The sequence below is a fragment of the Myotis lucifugus genome, unplaced genomic scaffold, assembly GCF_000147115.1.
Source record: "Myotis lucifugus unplaced genomic scaffold, Myoluc2.0 scaffold_25, whole genome shotgun sequence".
Lineage (NCBI taxonomy): Eukaryota > Metazoa > Chordata > Mammalia > Chiroptera > Vespertilionidae > Myotis > Myotis lucifugus.
In genome coordinates, this window is record NW_005871073.1 from 3745592 (window position 1) to 3758382 (window position 12791).

The window sequence follows — 12791 nt, forward strand, 5'->3', positions numbered from 1 at the left end:
CCCGCCCCCTGTCACACACCGTGCGCAGGGCGATCAGGGGGTTTTGCGCTGCCCCCTGTCACGCTGATCCCGGTGCTGGGAGGCATATTACCCTTTTACTATATAGGATAGAGGCCTGGTGCACGGGTGGGGGCCGGCTGGTTTGCCCTGAAGGGTGTCCTGGATCAGGGTGGGGGTCCCCACTGGGGTGCCTGGCCAGTCTGGGTGAGGGGCTGAGGGTTGTTTACCGGGTGGCGAGTGACTAAAGCTCCCAACCGCTCCTTGTTTTCTTTTTTTTTTTTTTTATTCTGGGCCAGCTTTAGCTCTGAGGCCTCGCTGCTGAAAACATGGATACAATGTTTCGGTCCGGCTGGCTTTCAGTCCCGCTGGTTTCTGGAGTTTTGTTTATCTTCTTATTTGCAACAAAGTACATAGTTGCTTAGAGTTGTAGCTCAGAGGCCGGCAGCGCAGGCGGGGAACGTTGGAGTCCGCAGCAAGCAAGCCTCATGCTCGCTTCAGTGCCTGGCTGCCGGCCGCCATCTTGGCTGACAGTTAATTTGCATATACTCACTGATTAGCCAATGAAAAGGGTAGCGGTCGTACGCCAATTACCATGTTTCTCTTTTATTAGTGTAGATATTATTCAAATTCTTGTTCCTGTTAGTAAATATTGGTGATTATTAACAGGATGAGCAAAGGAGTCTTGATTGACTATGAAAAAAGTGAAATACCAAATTGCTCTTGTGTAAAACAGCACATAGGTGAATGTTTTGTGATTGTGAGTTTTATATAAAAATGATTAAAATATTTCAGTAAACCAAGATCTTTGGAGGAGATATAGATCCTCCACTTCACAATTCCTTTGTTTCTTGGTAAAATCAACTTGCTTTACAAGGGTGTGATTTTGGTTTTAGACTTGCATGCTGAATTGTAAATTTTCTGTATTGCAAGAATGATACAAAACCAATGATTATAAATAATTTTTAGAGAATTGAGATAAAAGAAGAAAGGAAACGTCAAACCTTACGTTATCTAAGAAAATTAGGGCAATTTTAAGAAGTTTCTATAATCAAATTCATCTAATAAATTAATGCTATTCTCTGTCAATTGTATTAATCAATTGTGTTGTCTGCTATTGCCTTCATTAGTTGACAAAAAACAATTTTTTTTCTGTGAAGATGCTGTAAATTTCTTAGTATGTTTAATTTTTTAAAATTCAGTGGAATTTATATCTATTTCTTTGATGGTTTGTAAGATTAAATGTGAAAATATAGTGTATGAAAGATAACTTTCTTTAGGGATCAAATCATTTTTGATGAAATTTTGATGGAATGGTCATAATTTTTTCCCTTCAAGCCAATCCATGATTTGCCCATAGGCTAATAAACTAAAAGCAGCTATTTAGAACCCAAACTAACTTTTGATTTGCAAAGTAATGAATTTAATCTGGTAATAGTTCATAATGTTAAATCCAATCAAATAGTATTTGAGGTTGTTAGAGAATGATAAAAAATGTAAATAAATTCCTATACTACGTTTAATAAACCAATAAAAAGGTGAAAGCCAGATATTATTTGGTACATTATTTCGGATTGGGGTTCAGAGGTAATTCTCATTATATTAGTTGATCTTAGACTTCTGCACATAAATTTTTTAATGAGAAAATAAGCCCTAAGTCTACCCACTTGAAACTCTTCTGTCAAAACAAAACACTTGTCTTTTCTTTTTTTCACTTATAAAAGAGGCCCAGTGCATGAATTCATGCACCAGTGGGGTCCCTCAGCCTGGCCTGTGGGATGGGGCCTAAACCAGCTCTCCCACATCCCCTGAGGGGTCCCGGATTGTGAGATGGCACAGGCCAGGCTGAGGGACCCCACCAGTGCACAATCGGGGCCGGAGAGGGATGCAGGAGGTTGGCCAACTGGGGAGGGGCCACAGGAGGGCTCCAAGGTGGGTCTGGCCTATCTCGCTCAATCCCGATTGGCTGAACCCCAGGAGCAAGCTAACTTACCAGTCAGAGCGTCTTCCTCCTGGTGGTCAGTGCACACCATAGCGAGTGGTTGAGTGGCCTTAACATATCATTAGCATATTACGCTTTGATTGGTTGAACGGCCGACCAGACACTTAGCATATTGGGCTTTTATTATATAGGATTATTTACAACAAGAATAAAAAATATTTACTAAATAACTATATATAAAATGACTTCTACCCTCCAAAACTTAAGATATTGAATTAGTAGAGAGAACATCAACTCATTTTCCTATTGAAGTTTTATTTTCAATATTGCTTAATAAATTATAATTATATTTTGATGAATATTACCAAAGCATTTTATTACTTGTTAGACATTGACTTTAAAGATATTTTGTCTACAGTCAATAATTTATGCTTAGGTATTTGAAAACATTTCATTTTTATAATTGTTAACAAATAAATCAGACTGGGCTGGTTACTATGCTGTATTTTGAAATTTGTTCAAACTTTAGATTCCAAATCATCTAGCTTGTTTAGAAATATAAATTAAATAAAATAATCTAATATGATTTGGAAGTAAAATTTGAGCCATATATTCATAATTATTTTAGTACTTATGCTTTTAAATTAAATGGCAACTACCAAGTATTAGTATTATGTTATATTGCAAATGTCGATTATTTTACACCAACATATAACAAAATCAAAGTTATCATGAGTTCTGTAAAATTATTCTACCTTAAGAATCTATTTCATTCACTCTGCATATTTGCTACACAAAACTTGAACTTAAAGGAGATAGGGCAAGGACATGCATGAGCAGAAAAAGTTCAAGAAAAGATTTAAATAAGTTGTGTCAATATTATTGGGGACCTGGTGAAAAAGGTGAAGGGAATAAGCAAAAAAAATAAAAATAAACTCATAGACACCGACAACAGTATAGTGATTATGAGAGGTAAAGGGGAATGGGGGGGTAGAAGAGAGTAAAGGTGGAATAAATAATGGTGGGAAAACACTTGACTTTGGTTGGTGAACACACAATAAAATATACAGATGATCTATTAGAGAATTGTACACTTGAAACCTATACAATTTTATTAACCAATGTTACCCCAATAAATTCAATTAAAATTTTAATTAAAAAAATTAGTGTGCCTTTGGTTAAAAAATAATTGTTATAGTTCACCCTATTACACATCAACTCTTTATGACATGAAACACAAGTCTGTTATTTCAGTCATTGCCCTTTGTATGCCATAGATTTTTCTTTGTTTATGAGGAAAAAACTGAGAGCTTGCATAGAATAATAGTGAAGGTTTCTTTCACCTGCATTGTTCAAATTTTTTAAAAATTAGTTATTTAATAAAATAGGTAAAGGAAAAACTGTCTCTCATTTAATGCAGTTGATCACCACAGTTCTACCCATTCTCTGGTTAATCTACACTCGCTCTGCATTCAGGGATGGGATTGGGATGCCACCAGTGGAACACGTACCTGTCCTGCTCCTTACTATTGGTCTAGAACAGTGATGGTGAACCTTTTGAGTTCAGCGTGTCAGCATTTTGAAAAACCCTAACTTAACTCTGGTGCCGTGTCACATATAGAAATTTTTTGATATTTGCAACCATAGTAAAACAAAGATTTATATTTTTTATATTTATTTTATATATTTAAATGCCATTTAACAAAGAAAAATCAACCAAAAAAATGAGTTTGTGTGTCACCTCTGACACGTGTGTCATAAGTTCGCCATCACTGGTCTAGAAGCTGCATCTGAAGATGAAGGCAATCATTGTATAAAGGGGAGTTTCTTACTGTATCAGAAGGTCACCATTTAACCTGTTTTAAATCGTAGGTGGTCCAGGAAGTGGAAAGGGTACTCAAAGTTTGAAAATTGCAGAACGTTATGGATTCCAGTACATTTCAGTGGGAGAATTATTAAGAAAGAAGATCCACAGTGCCAGCAGCAACAGGAAATGGAGTCTCATTGCCAAAATAATTACAACTGGAGAATTGGCCCCACAGGTACTGCTGTATAATTTGCTTTTTCTTTTTTAACACTTCTGTAGTTTTTATACTAGTTGTGAGTATACTTAGCTTAATTGTGATTTTTCATCCTTTTTCTTTTATAAAAGGAAACAACAATTACAGAGATAAAACAGAGATTGATGCAAATTCCTGATGAAGAGGGCATTGTTATTGATGGATTCCCAAGAGATGTTGCCCAGGCTCTATCTTTTGAGGACCAAGTAAGAATGTCTTCTTATATTTTAAATGACCTACTTTTTACCTAAAACTTAGAGATTTTTTTAAAAAGACTTCTTGGAAGACTTGCTGTTGTTGGGAATGAATTCTGGTCTGAAAACAGGCAAGTACAGCAGTACGAGGTGGCAGAAGGTCATTTCCTTGGCATACAAGCTTAAAAACTGAAGACAGACTCTGCCAAAAAGAAAAGATAAAAATTAATAGCAGATTTAATTTTTTTATTGAAAATTCTAATCTCTGTAGCCTTTATTTCAAATTCTTTCCCTAAGATTGCATTTTTAATCTTTAATTACTAAAACAAGTCTTACTCGTTACTGCCCAGTGATATACAATATCACCTGTATTTGCATTGTTACCAATTAAGGAAGCCCTCTTCCCGGGGTTGTGAAATACTAAACTATCTACCTATCACCAAGGAGGGTTCAGGTTGCCGAAATTACTCAGATTTGAGTAGATTATGCCTGCTCTGCACCCAACACATCTATTTTAAAGGGAAATAAATCAATGAAAACATTTTGAATATCTATTTAAACTTTGAAAAGCTAGTGTAACTGATATTTTTAATTTAAAAATTTGAATTACAAAAATATTATTGGCTATAAAAATTTTAAGTCCTGGTATAAAAAGTGAGAGTTCATTAATATCCTCTGTCCATCATTGACCCTCCTCTCCTAATAAAAACACTATTAAGCCCTACCCGGTTTGGCTCAGTGAATAGAGCATCAGCCTGCAGACTAAAGGGTCTTTGGTTCAATTCTGGTCAAGGGCATATGCTCGGGTTGCGGGCTTGATCCCCAGTAGGGGGCGTGCAGGAGGCAGCCAATCAATGATTCTCTCTCATCATTGATGTTTCAATCTCTCTCTCCCTCTGCCTTCCTCTCTGAAATCAATAAAAATATATTTTTAAAAAACAAACAAACAAAAACACTATTAAGTTTGTTATTTATATATATATTTCAGGCCTTTTCCTGTATGTTACACACACAGACACACCCATGCATGCATATGTGCACATATTCATACAGATGCATTTTTAACATTTATAGCTATTTCTAGACTGTCTGGCAAAAAGTCTTCCCAAGTGTTGTCTCATCAATATTGAATGAGAGAATCTGTTTCTCCCAGATATAATTCACATTCTTTTCAACCAGATAAAATTCATGTTTAAAATTTTTGCCAACATAATACATAAGAAATGGTATTTCATTTTTCACATTTACATTTCTTGAGTTACTACTTAGGTTAAGTACGTTTTCATATATGTAGTGGCCATTTGTATTTCTTTCATGTGTGAATTACCTGCTTTCCTTTGTCCATATTTCTACAGACCTGGTGTTTGTTTTTGTTTTGTTTTTTTTTACTTATTTAAAGAAGTGTTTAATATATTACAGATATTATATCAGAGAGGATGAGGTTAAATAAGATGGAAGTTTGTGTCTCTCGTGGAGGAAGCCTGGAGGCAGGCAGTCTGAGGCCAGAAGAGAGCTTCCTAAAGCCTTTCTTTGAATCTTCCCTTTCATTGTGTCAGGACGCCTTTGTGCAGCAGGGTCTTTCTCCCTCCTCCTTCCACAGTCAGGCCACAGCCTCTGTGCTCACTCGGTTTAAGGGCTTGGTTCTAATTGCTCTCGCCTTGATGGGAGAAATACTAGGAAAATCAATGTTTTGTTGTTGTTGTTATTGCTGCCACATGGAACGGCTAGTGAAAATGCTCTGGTGGCCATTCCATATGATTCTTGGCTGTTGGTGGAGCATGAGCTCCAGGCTGGCAGGCATCCCCACCCAAACCTGGTCCCCATCCTATGCATTGAATGAGATGCACTTGGCAAGCACAGGCATAAAAATCCATTTGATTCTCTCTATTGCCTTTCAAACATCCTATATCATGTCTCTCTCTCCTCCCCTGGATAATAACTAAGGGAGATCCAGTAGCTTTTCTGGTCACTTTAAAAACATGAACAGAGAGTCTCATTTGCAGGTATTAAAAAGTCTAGTCCACAATTATATCTCAGTAAAAAATTTAATTTAAAAAAAGTCCTGTTCAATCTAAATCAAAACTTCAATTTCTCGCTTAATTTACTATATCTCTGCTACCCTCAGGTTGGGCCTGGCTCAGCCTCAGAAACCTAAATGACATCTCAGATCCTGAAATTCTTCCTCATGTGGCTTATAGTGGGGCAGGTAGGAGAAAGGGGCAAAAAACACACAACTCTCCAGGAACTCTCTCTGGAAATCAATCTCCCCCTACTTGTATACAGCCTGAGCATGGGTGCTGGTTTGGGGAAACCTTCTAACAGGTATCTCTCTAGAATGTGCAGTCACATGTATATGCTGTTCTCAGCTACACTCTTGAGTCTGGAAGAGACCCATTTTTCATCTTCTTAGGTTGGCATCATAGCAACCTAGAGGTTCTTGGCCACTGTGGGCAGTGCAGCGATCCCTGAGGCTGATGTCTCCATTGCTGACTACAGGAGTTCAGAGGGTGCAGAGGCAAAGCTGAAGTGTTTATGTAAAGCAAAGTGTTAGGCTCTTGTTAGACTGCTCCACAACCTATGTGTACTGTAAGCTCCTGGGGTATCTTTTTTTTTTCTGGTACCATTTCTGACACCAAATGTGTGGGGATGTCCCACACCAGTTCTCCAATCCATCAGCATCAACCATATGTCCAACAATTGAATTCAACTCGGACACTATTCAGAGTTGGCACAGACCCCACAGGTAAAGGGCTCAGTCCCACCAGACTGCTCCCTCCCCCACTTCATTCCCAAGTCCCAGAGGCCAACCACCTATAAATTCAGGGGTTCCCACAACACCCTGGTCAGGTTCAATGATTTGTTAGAACAACTCACAGAACTCAGGAGAACACTTATATATTTACCAGTTTATTAGAAAGGATGCAAGTCAGTCAAAAGAAGCGTGGTAAAGGGCAAGGTATGAGACTGGGAGTGTGGAACTCCCATGCCCTCTCTGGGCACACCACCCTCCAGCCCTTTAATGTATTGACTAACCCAAAAGCTCCCAAATTTCATTATTGAAGAGGTTTTGGAACTCGATCTCTAACCCATTCCCCTCCCTGGAGGTCAGGGAGTGAGGCTGAAAGTCCCACCTTCTAATCTCAGGTCTGGTCTTTCTAGCAATCAGCCCGGTTCTGATGTTATATAGGGGCCCCACCCTGGGTCACCTCATTAGCTTCGACACAGATGTGGTCAGAAGGTCATTATGAACAACAAAAGACACTCCCATCAGAAAATTTCAAGGGTCTTAGAAGCTCTGTGCCAGTAATTTGAATCAAAGACCAAATACTGTTTTTATTACACACGACTCCTCAAGGTTCTTTTGTTTGTTTTTAACCAGCTCCTTTTAGTGCACATGTGGGCATATACGCCCATATGCAGAAATTTTCTCCAAGGCTTCCTCACAGGTCCAGGATATAAGAAGAGAGGGATTTCTGATGCCAGCCATATACTAGTGATGCTAAGACCAGTGTAACAAAAAGAACTAACCCTTAAGTGTCTTATAAGACAAAGCAGTATACTTTTGGGGGGGTAATAGCATCAATGTGAACTGTCCACATTGGCTGGGCAGCTTTTCTTCTTGAAGTAATCTCGGGATCACGGTCCCTCCCAAGTTGTTTTGCCATCCTCTGGGACACTGTCACCATCCATATGGTCGAAGCAGAGTTGCCATTATGTGGGGTCCAGCTGGTATGGAAGGGGAAGAGAGTGTGAAGGTCTGAAGTCCCAGACCTGGAAGTGGCATCCATCACTTCATGGTGTTATTGAGAATTCAGTCATGTTATAGTTGCAAGGCAGGCTGGGAAATGTAGTCCAGTCGGGAAGTTGGGTGTCTGGCTACCGTTTTATTACTATGGAAGGAGAAGAGAACTTAGTAGTAGTTTCTATCACAGTTCCATTGCCCTCCAGCCATCCAACTGTCTGCTTGCTTCCTTCTTCCCACACATAGAATGTACTCACTCACTCCCGAAGGAAAACAACTCAGAGACCCATTCTCTAGTTCAAGAATTTCTACTAGATGTGCAGTTTTCTCCATTAGGTCCAGGGTTAACTCCTCATACTCAGCCACCTATGCGCTAAACATCAACTTGTCTTCCTTCCCTGCCATCAATCAACATCGGAAAAACAAGACCAGGAGAAGTGAAATAAAGGCTCCTATTTGAATATACAGTAGTCACTGAACCATAGCAAATAACAAATTCTGTGAGGGAGGGATTGCAAAGGGTTCTTGCCCTGGCAATACACTGACTTCCCGGGCTAGGCAACTCCTGCTTCTGCTCTCACGGAATAACTCTTTGTCTATTCCCTTCTGAGCCCCCGCCCCCACCCCCGCCCTTCGAGAAGTATTTCCTGTTGTCTGTTGCCCAGCATAGCCACATCAAAGTGACATGTTGGTGACTACACTCATGAGAGCTATTTTAAGTTTGAAAAAAATACAAGCTTTTGGTTACTTTGGTAAAACCATTTCCTCAAAAATATGGTAGACTTCTTCTCTTTTTGTCTCCAGTTAGTTCCATTGCCTGTAACTACACTCAAAGTTCTTTCCTGGGTATAGTGTTAAACCACTTTATTTCTTTGTTTTCTCATTTTGATGGCAGTTACCTGGAGGCCATATAAAACAACAGGCTTGGAGAGGAAAACAACATCCACAGTTTGGGTTTTGGCTTAGGGCTGGTTCCTTTTTTTTTTTTTTTTTATCTTTAAGTGCAACGGGGTGGTTAATGGCAGTCCTTGGAGCAATAATAGCCTTGTCTTCCTCTGTTTGGAGGTATACAAGCAGTTCGCTTTTCAAACTTTTTTTTCTCTTTATCTGATTGCAGATTGGTCATTTTTTTTCTTGGGTTACCTATTGTAATATGTTGCTAAGTGCAACAGAGCACAGTCAACACGTACCAACATTCTAGCTCTTTCTAGCCATTTCTTCTCTAGCTATGGGCTCCACAGGAACATCAGTTGCCTTCAAGTTATCACAAGTAATAGTTGTACCAAATATTTTGCAATGACATGACAAGAGCCATTAATTTTCTAGCCTAAAATACCTGTGCTTTTACTGCCCAAGCAAACCAATGCCACATATTTCAGTTTTAGATAGTGTCCCACTTATATGACTATTGTCTCTATTATTCAGAGTAAATACAAGATGCTGTAAAAAAAAAAAAAAGATAAAATGATACAGTGGCATCACACAGAAACTGATTTCTCTTCTATGTGACAGCCTCACTGTGCGTGAGAGCCAGACAGCTTCAGTCCTCACATTCATTCAGAGATGCTGCAGGTTCTTCCCAAGTCATTGTCCCTGGGGCAGTGGTTCTCAAATTTGTTGGTCATGGACCCCTTTACACGTTTAAAGGCACTAAAGATCTCAAAAAGCTTTCATTTACATGGGCTCTACCGATTGATATTTACCATATAAAAAATTAAAACAGAAATGTAAAAATATTTTATATCATCCTATATAATAAAGAGGTGATATGCAAATTGACCCTTACACCCTCACAAGATGGCTGCCTACAACCAGGCCGGCAGGGGGGTTAGTGAGGGATGACCAAACGACTGAACAGCAGGTTGTGTGGGGCAAACAGGCCAACAGGGGGAGGCAGTTGGGGGTGACCAGGCCGGCAGGGGGGTTAGTGGGGGACAGCCAAACAACTGAATAAGCAGGCTGCATGGGGCGACTAGGCCGGCAGGGGGGCAGTGAGGGGTGACCAGGCTGGCAGAGGGGGGAAGTTAGGGGCAACCAGGCTGGCAGGGGGGGCAGTAAGAGGCGACCAGGCTGGGGGGGGCGGGGGCAGTTAGGGGTGACCAGGACGGCGGGGGGGGGGGGGCAGTTTGGGGGGATTAAGCCAGCAGCAGGGGCAGTGAGGGGCAACTACACTGGGGGGGGGGAGGGCAATTGGGCGACAAGGCAGGCAGCCGGGGGAGTTAAGGGCAACCAAGCCACGCAGGGGGGGCAGCTAGGTGCAATCAGAACAGCAGGAGGGGGGAGTTAAGGGGCCAACCACGCAGGCAGGCAGGTGAACGATATAGGAGCCAGCAGTCCAGGATTGTTGAGAGGGATGTCCCTGGGATTGGGGCTCTAAACAGGCAGTTGGACATCCCCCCAAGGTCTCCCGGATTGGAGAGGGTGCAGGCTGGGCTGTAAGGGAATCTCCCTGCCCCCACCCCATGAACATAAATAACACATTTTAATGAAAAGCAACCATATTTTCCAAAACAAAAAATTAGTGATAAGAGAGGCACTCCTTTACATTTTTGCAAATCTCTTTAATTTCTGGGTTAATCGAAGAGAGCTGGATTCTTACGTGTGCTGCTGCATTCCAGCTACTGTGATAGCACATTTCATGTAACCATGGAAAACACCACTGCACATTTTTTGAGAGAATGACAGTGAAAAAGACACATAATTTCTTAGTGTTAACATGGAAACAGTTCCGACCTATAGCATCCCTGTAAGGGTCTCAGCAATCCCCAGGGGCCTCAAGAGCACACTTTGAGAGCCACTGCCCTGGGACATGGTTAACATCTGTGCGATGAAAGCTAGGTCACTGCCATGGCCAGGTTCCAGTTGGTTGGAAGGAAAAAGGGATGCAGAATGTAATGTTAAGGTTAAACAAACAACATTCAAACCTTTAAAGAATTTTTGTGAGTTTATTTGAACCAAACTGTCGACAGTTGCTGGGAAGCAGACTCTTAAGGTATTGGGATAATGCACCAGAGAATGGCTGTTTTTCACCTTGTTTTATACATTACAATCAAAAAAAGGAGACGTAAGTAAGTTACATGAACTCCATTGGTGATAGATTAGGGAGGCAGGAGAAAGCAAAGTGGGGAAACCTCTGGGATTGGACTAAAAAGTAAAATGATAAGACACATACCTCTTTTATTTAGGTGGGTGCAGGATAGTTAACAGTCAATAATTAACTCAATAACAATGAGGGGATTTGTGGTCTTCGCAGAGTAGTGCCTTGAGGGGTCCGGAATAAGAAAAATTACTTTGACTTTCCAAACATATGTTATCGTAGATGCAAAAAGACAATAGGCTCAGTTAAGGTAAAGATTGACCTTTGTCAGGGAAGATACCGGCCTAGGACGTGACTACCCCCCATAACTGCTTTTAGTTAAAGTTCTCATTTCAGACCATCCTTTGTGGTTACTTTAGGTCTTTGAGTTTGCAAGACCACCATGTAGGCCTTCCCTGAGCTCGTCAGGTTATCATGTGGCCCCTTTTTCGTCCACAGTATGTTACCAACCCAGGATCAACCAGGCCCCCACTGTGGGGACCTAGTCCCCCAGAAGAACCCTCTGTCCTCCTATTGGTGTGAGCAGTGCAAGCTTTAATTCAATGGCCAGAGAATGGCGAAGCAATTGTCAAACTCACAGATTAACCTCTGCTTCTAGAGAAGTCTGGAGGAGGTTGGGGGGGGTGGGGCATAATGAGGGGGAGGCAAATGCATTCGTTTTCAGGAATGGGCTGGTCTGTTTTTGGAATTGGAACCCCCCCTCCTCCCCCACACACACACCCTTTCTTCCCTTATATCAAGAGTGGGGAATGTCCAACCTGTGGGCTGTATAAGACCTGAGAAATAATTTGGTCTGGCCCTGCCAAGGCATTAGGGGTGAGTTAATTAAATGACCGACCAAATATAGCAGGCTGGTTTGTAAATTGATAATTTAGTATGGCCCTTGAATGATGTTATAAATATCCAAATAGCCCTTGGCAGAAAAAGTTTCCCCACCCCTGCCTTATATGATCCCGATCTGAAATGGTTTTACCTTTGTCCTGATTATTAAAATGAGATAACAGATAAGTGAAGGGAAAGCAACCAAAATAGGCAAGTGGGCCGTCAAAGATCTCTTCACCACCAACTGAACATCCTGCAATAGTGCACAGCCAAGATTTCACTGCATAGCCCAGGGCCTCCGTCAAACCTAAGCGAGGTGTTTTAAGGCTGTAGACTTTCCTATTCCATGGGATCAGAGTGGGGAGAAAAACCAGACTTCTGTACTGAGGATTCGTGAACTGAACAGTAAAAAAGCTAAAACCAGTAAGAACTCTGGGGTGCTATTATTGAAAATGGAGGAGGGAAGCCTGTACCAAATCTATATTTAAAATATATATATGGGGTATTTTAACTATCTGTATTTAAATATATATATTGAGTCTATATTTAAATATTTTAATTTAAATATTTAAATATCTAACTCAAACTTTAAAACTAAACTATCTATATTTAAATGTAGTATGTCAACTCCCTGGCCCCAGCTCATTTTCTGGTTTTATGTATCTACATATGCATTCTACATGCTGGGCTACTTCCTATTTCTCTCAGGGACCTGCTGCAGCTATTTTCTCAATCTATTTATGTCATCCATAACTTGCTGGTTTCACCGTGCATTCTGTTTTTGAGCTGTATCTGTGTTTATGCTTATAGACCTAGCTTATTCGTATCACTGTTTCATAAGTGTTACATTCTATAAATATGTTTCATTAGTAGACTTTCATATTGCTTTAAAATTTTTATGACCAACAACATTGGGACCAATATCCTTATACACATC

General features: G+C 40.5%; 1 protein-coding gene across 1 annotated transcript in view; it reads left to right on the forward strand.

Annotated features, from left to right (window-relative positions):
* Positions 1-12791, forward strand: part of AK5 (adenylate kinase 5) — a 188041-nt gene that overhangs the window by 14089 nt on the left and 161161 nt on the right. The window contains exons 4-5 of the mRNA XM_023751811.1: positions 3812-3981; positions 4092-4205. Coding sequence (XP_023607579.1) covers positions 3812-3981; positions 4092-4205 — 284 coding nt within the window. The remainder of the gene's footprint in view (positions 1-3811; positions 3982-4091; positions 4206-12791) is intronic.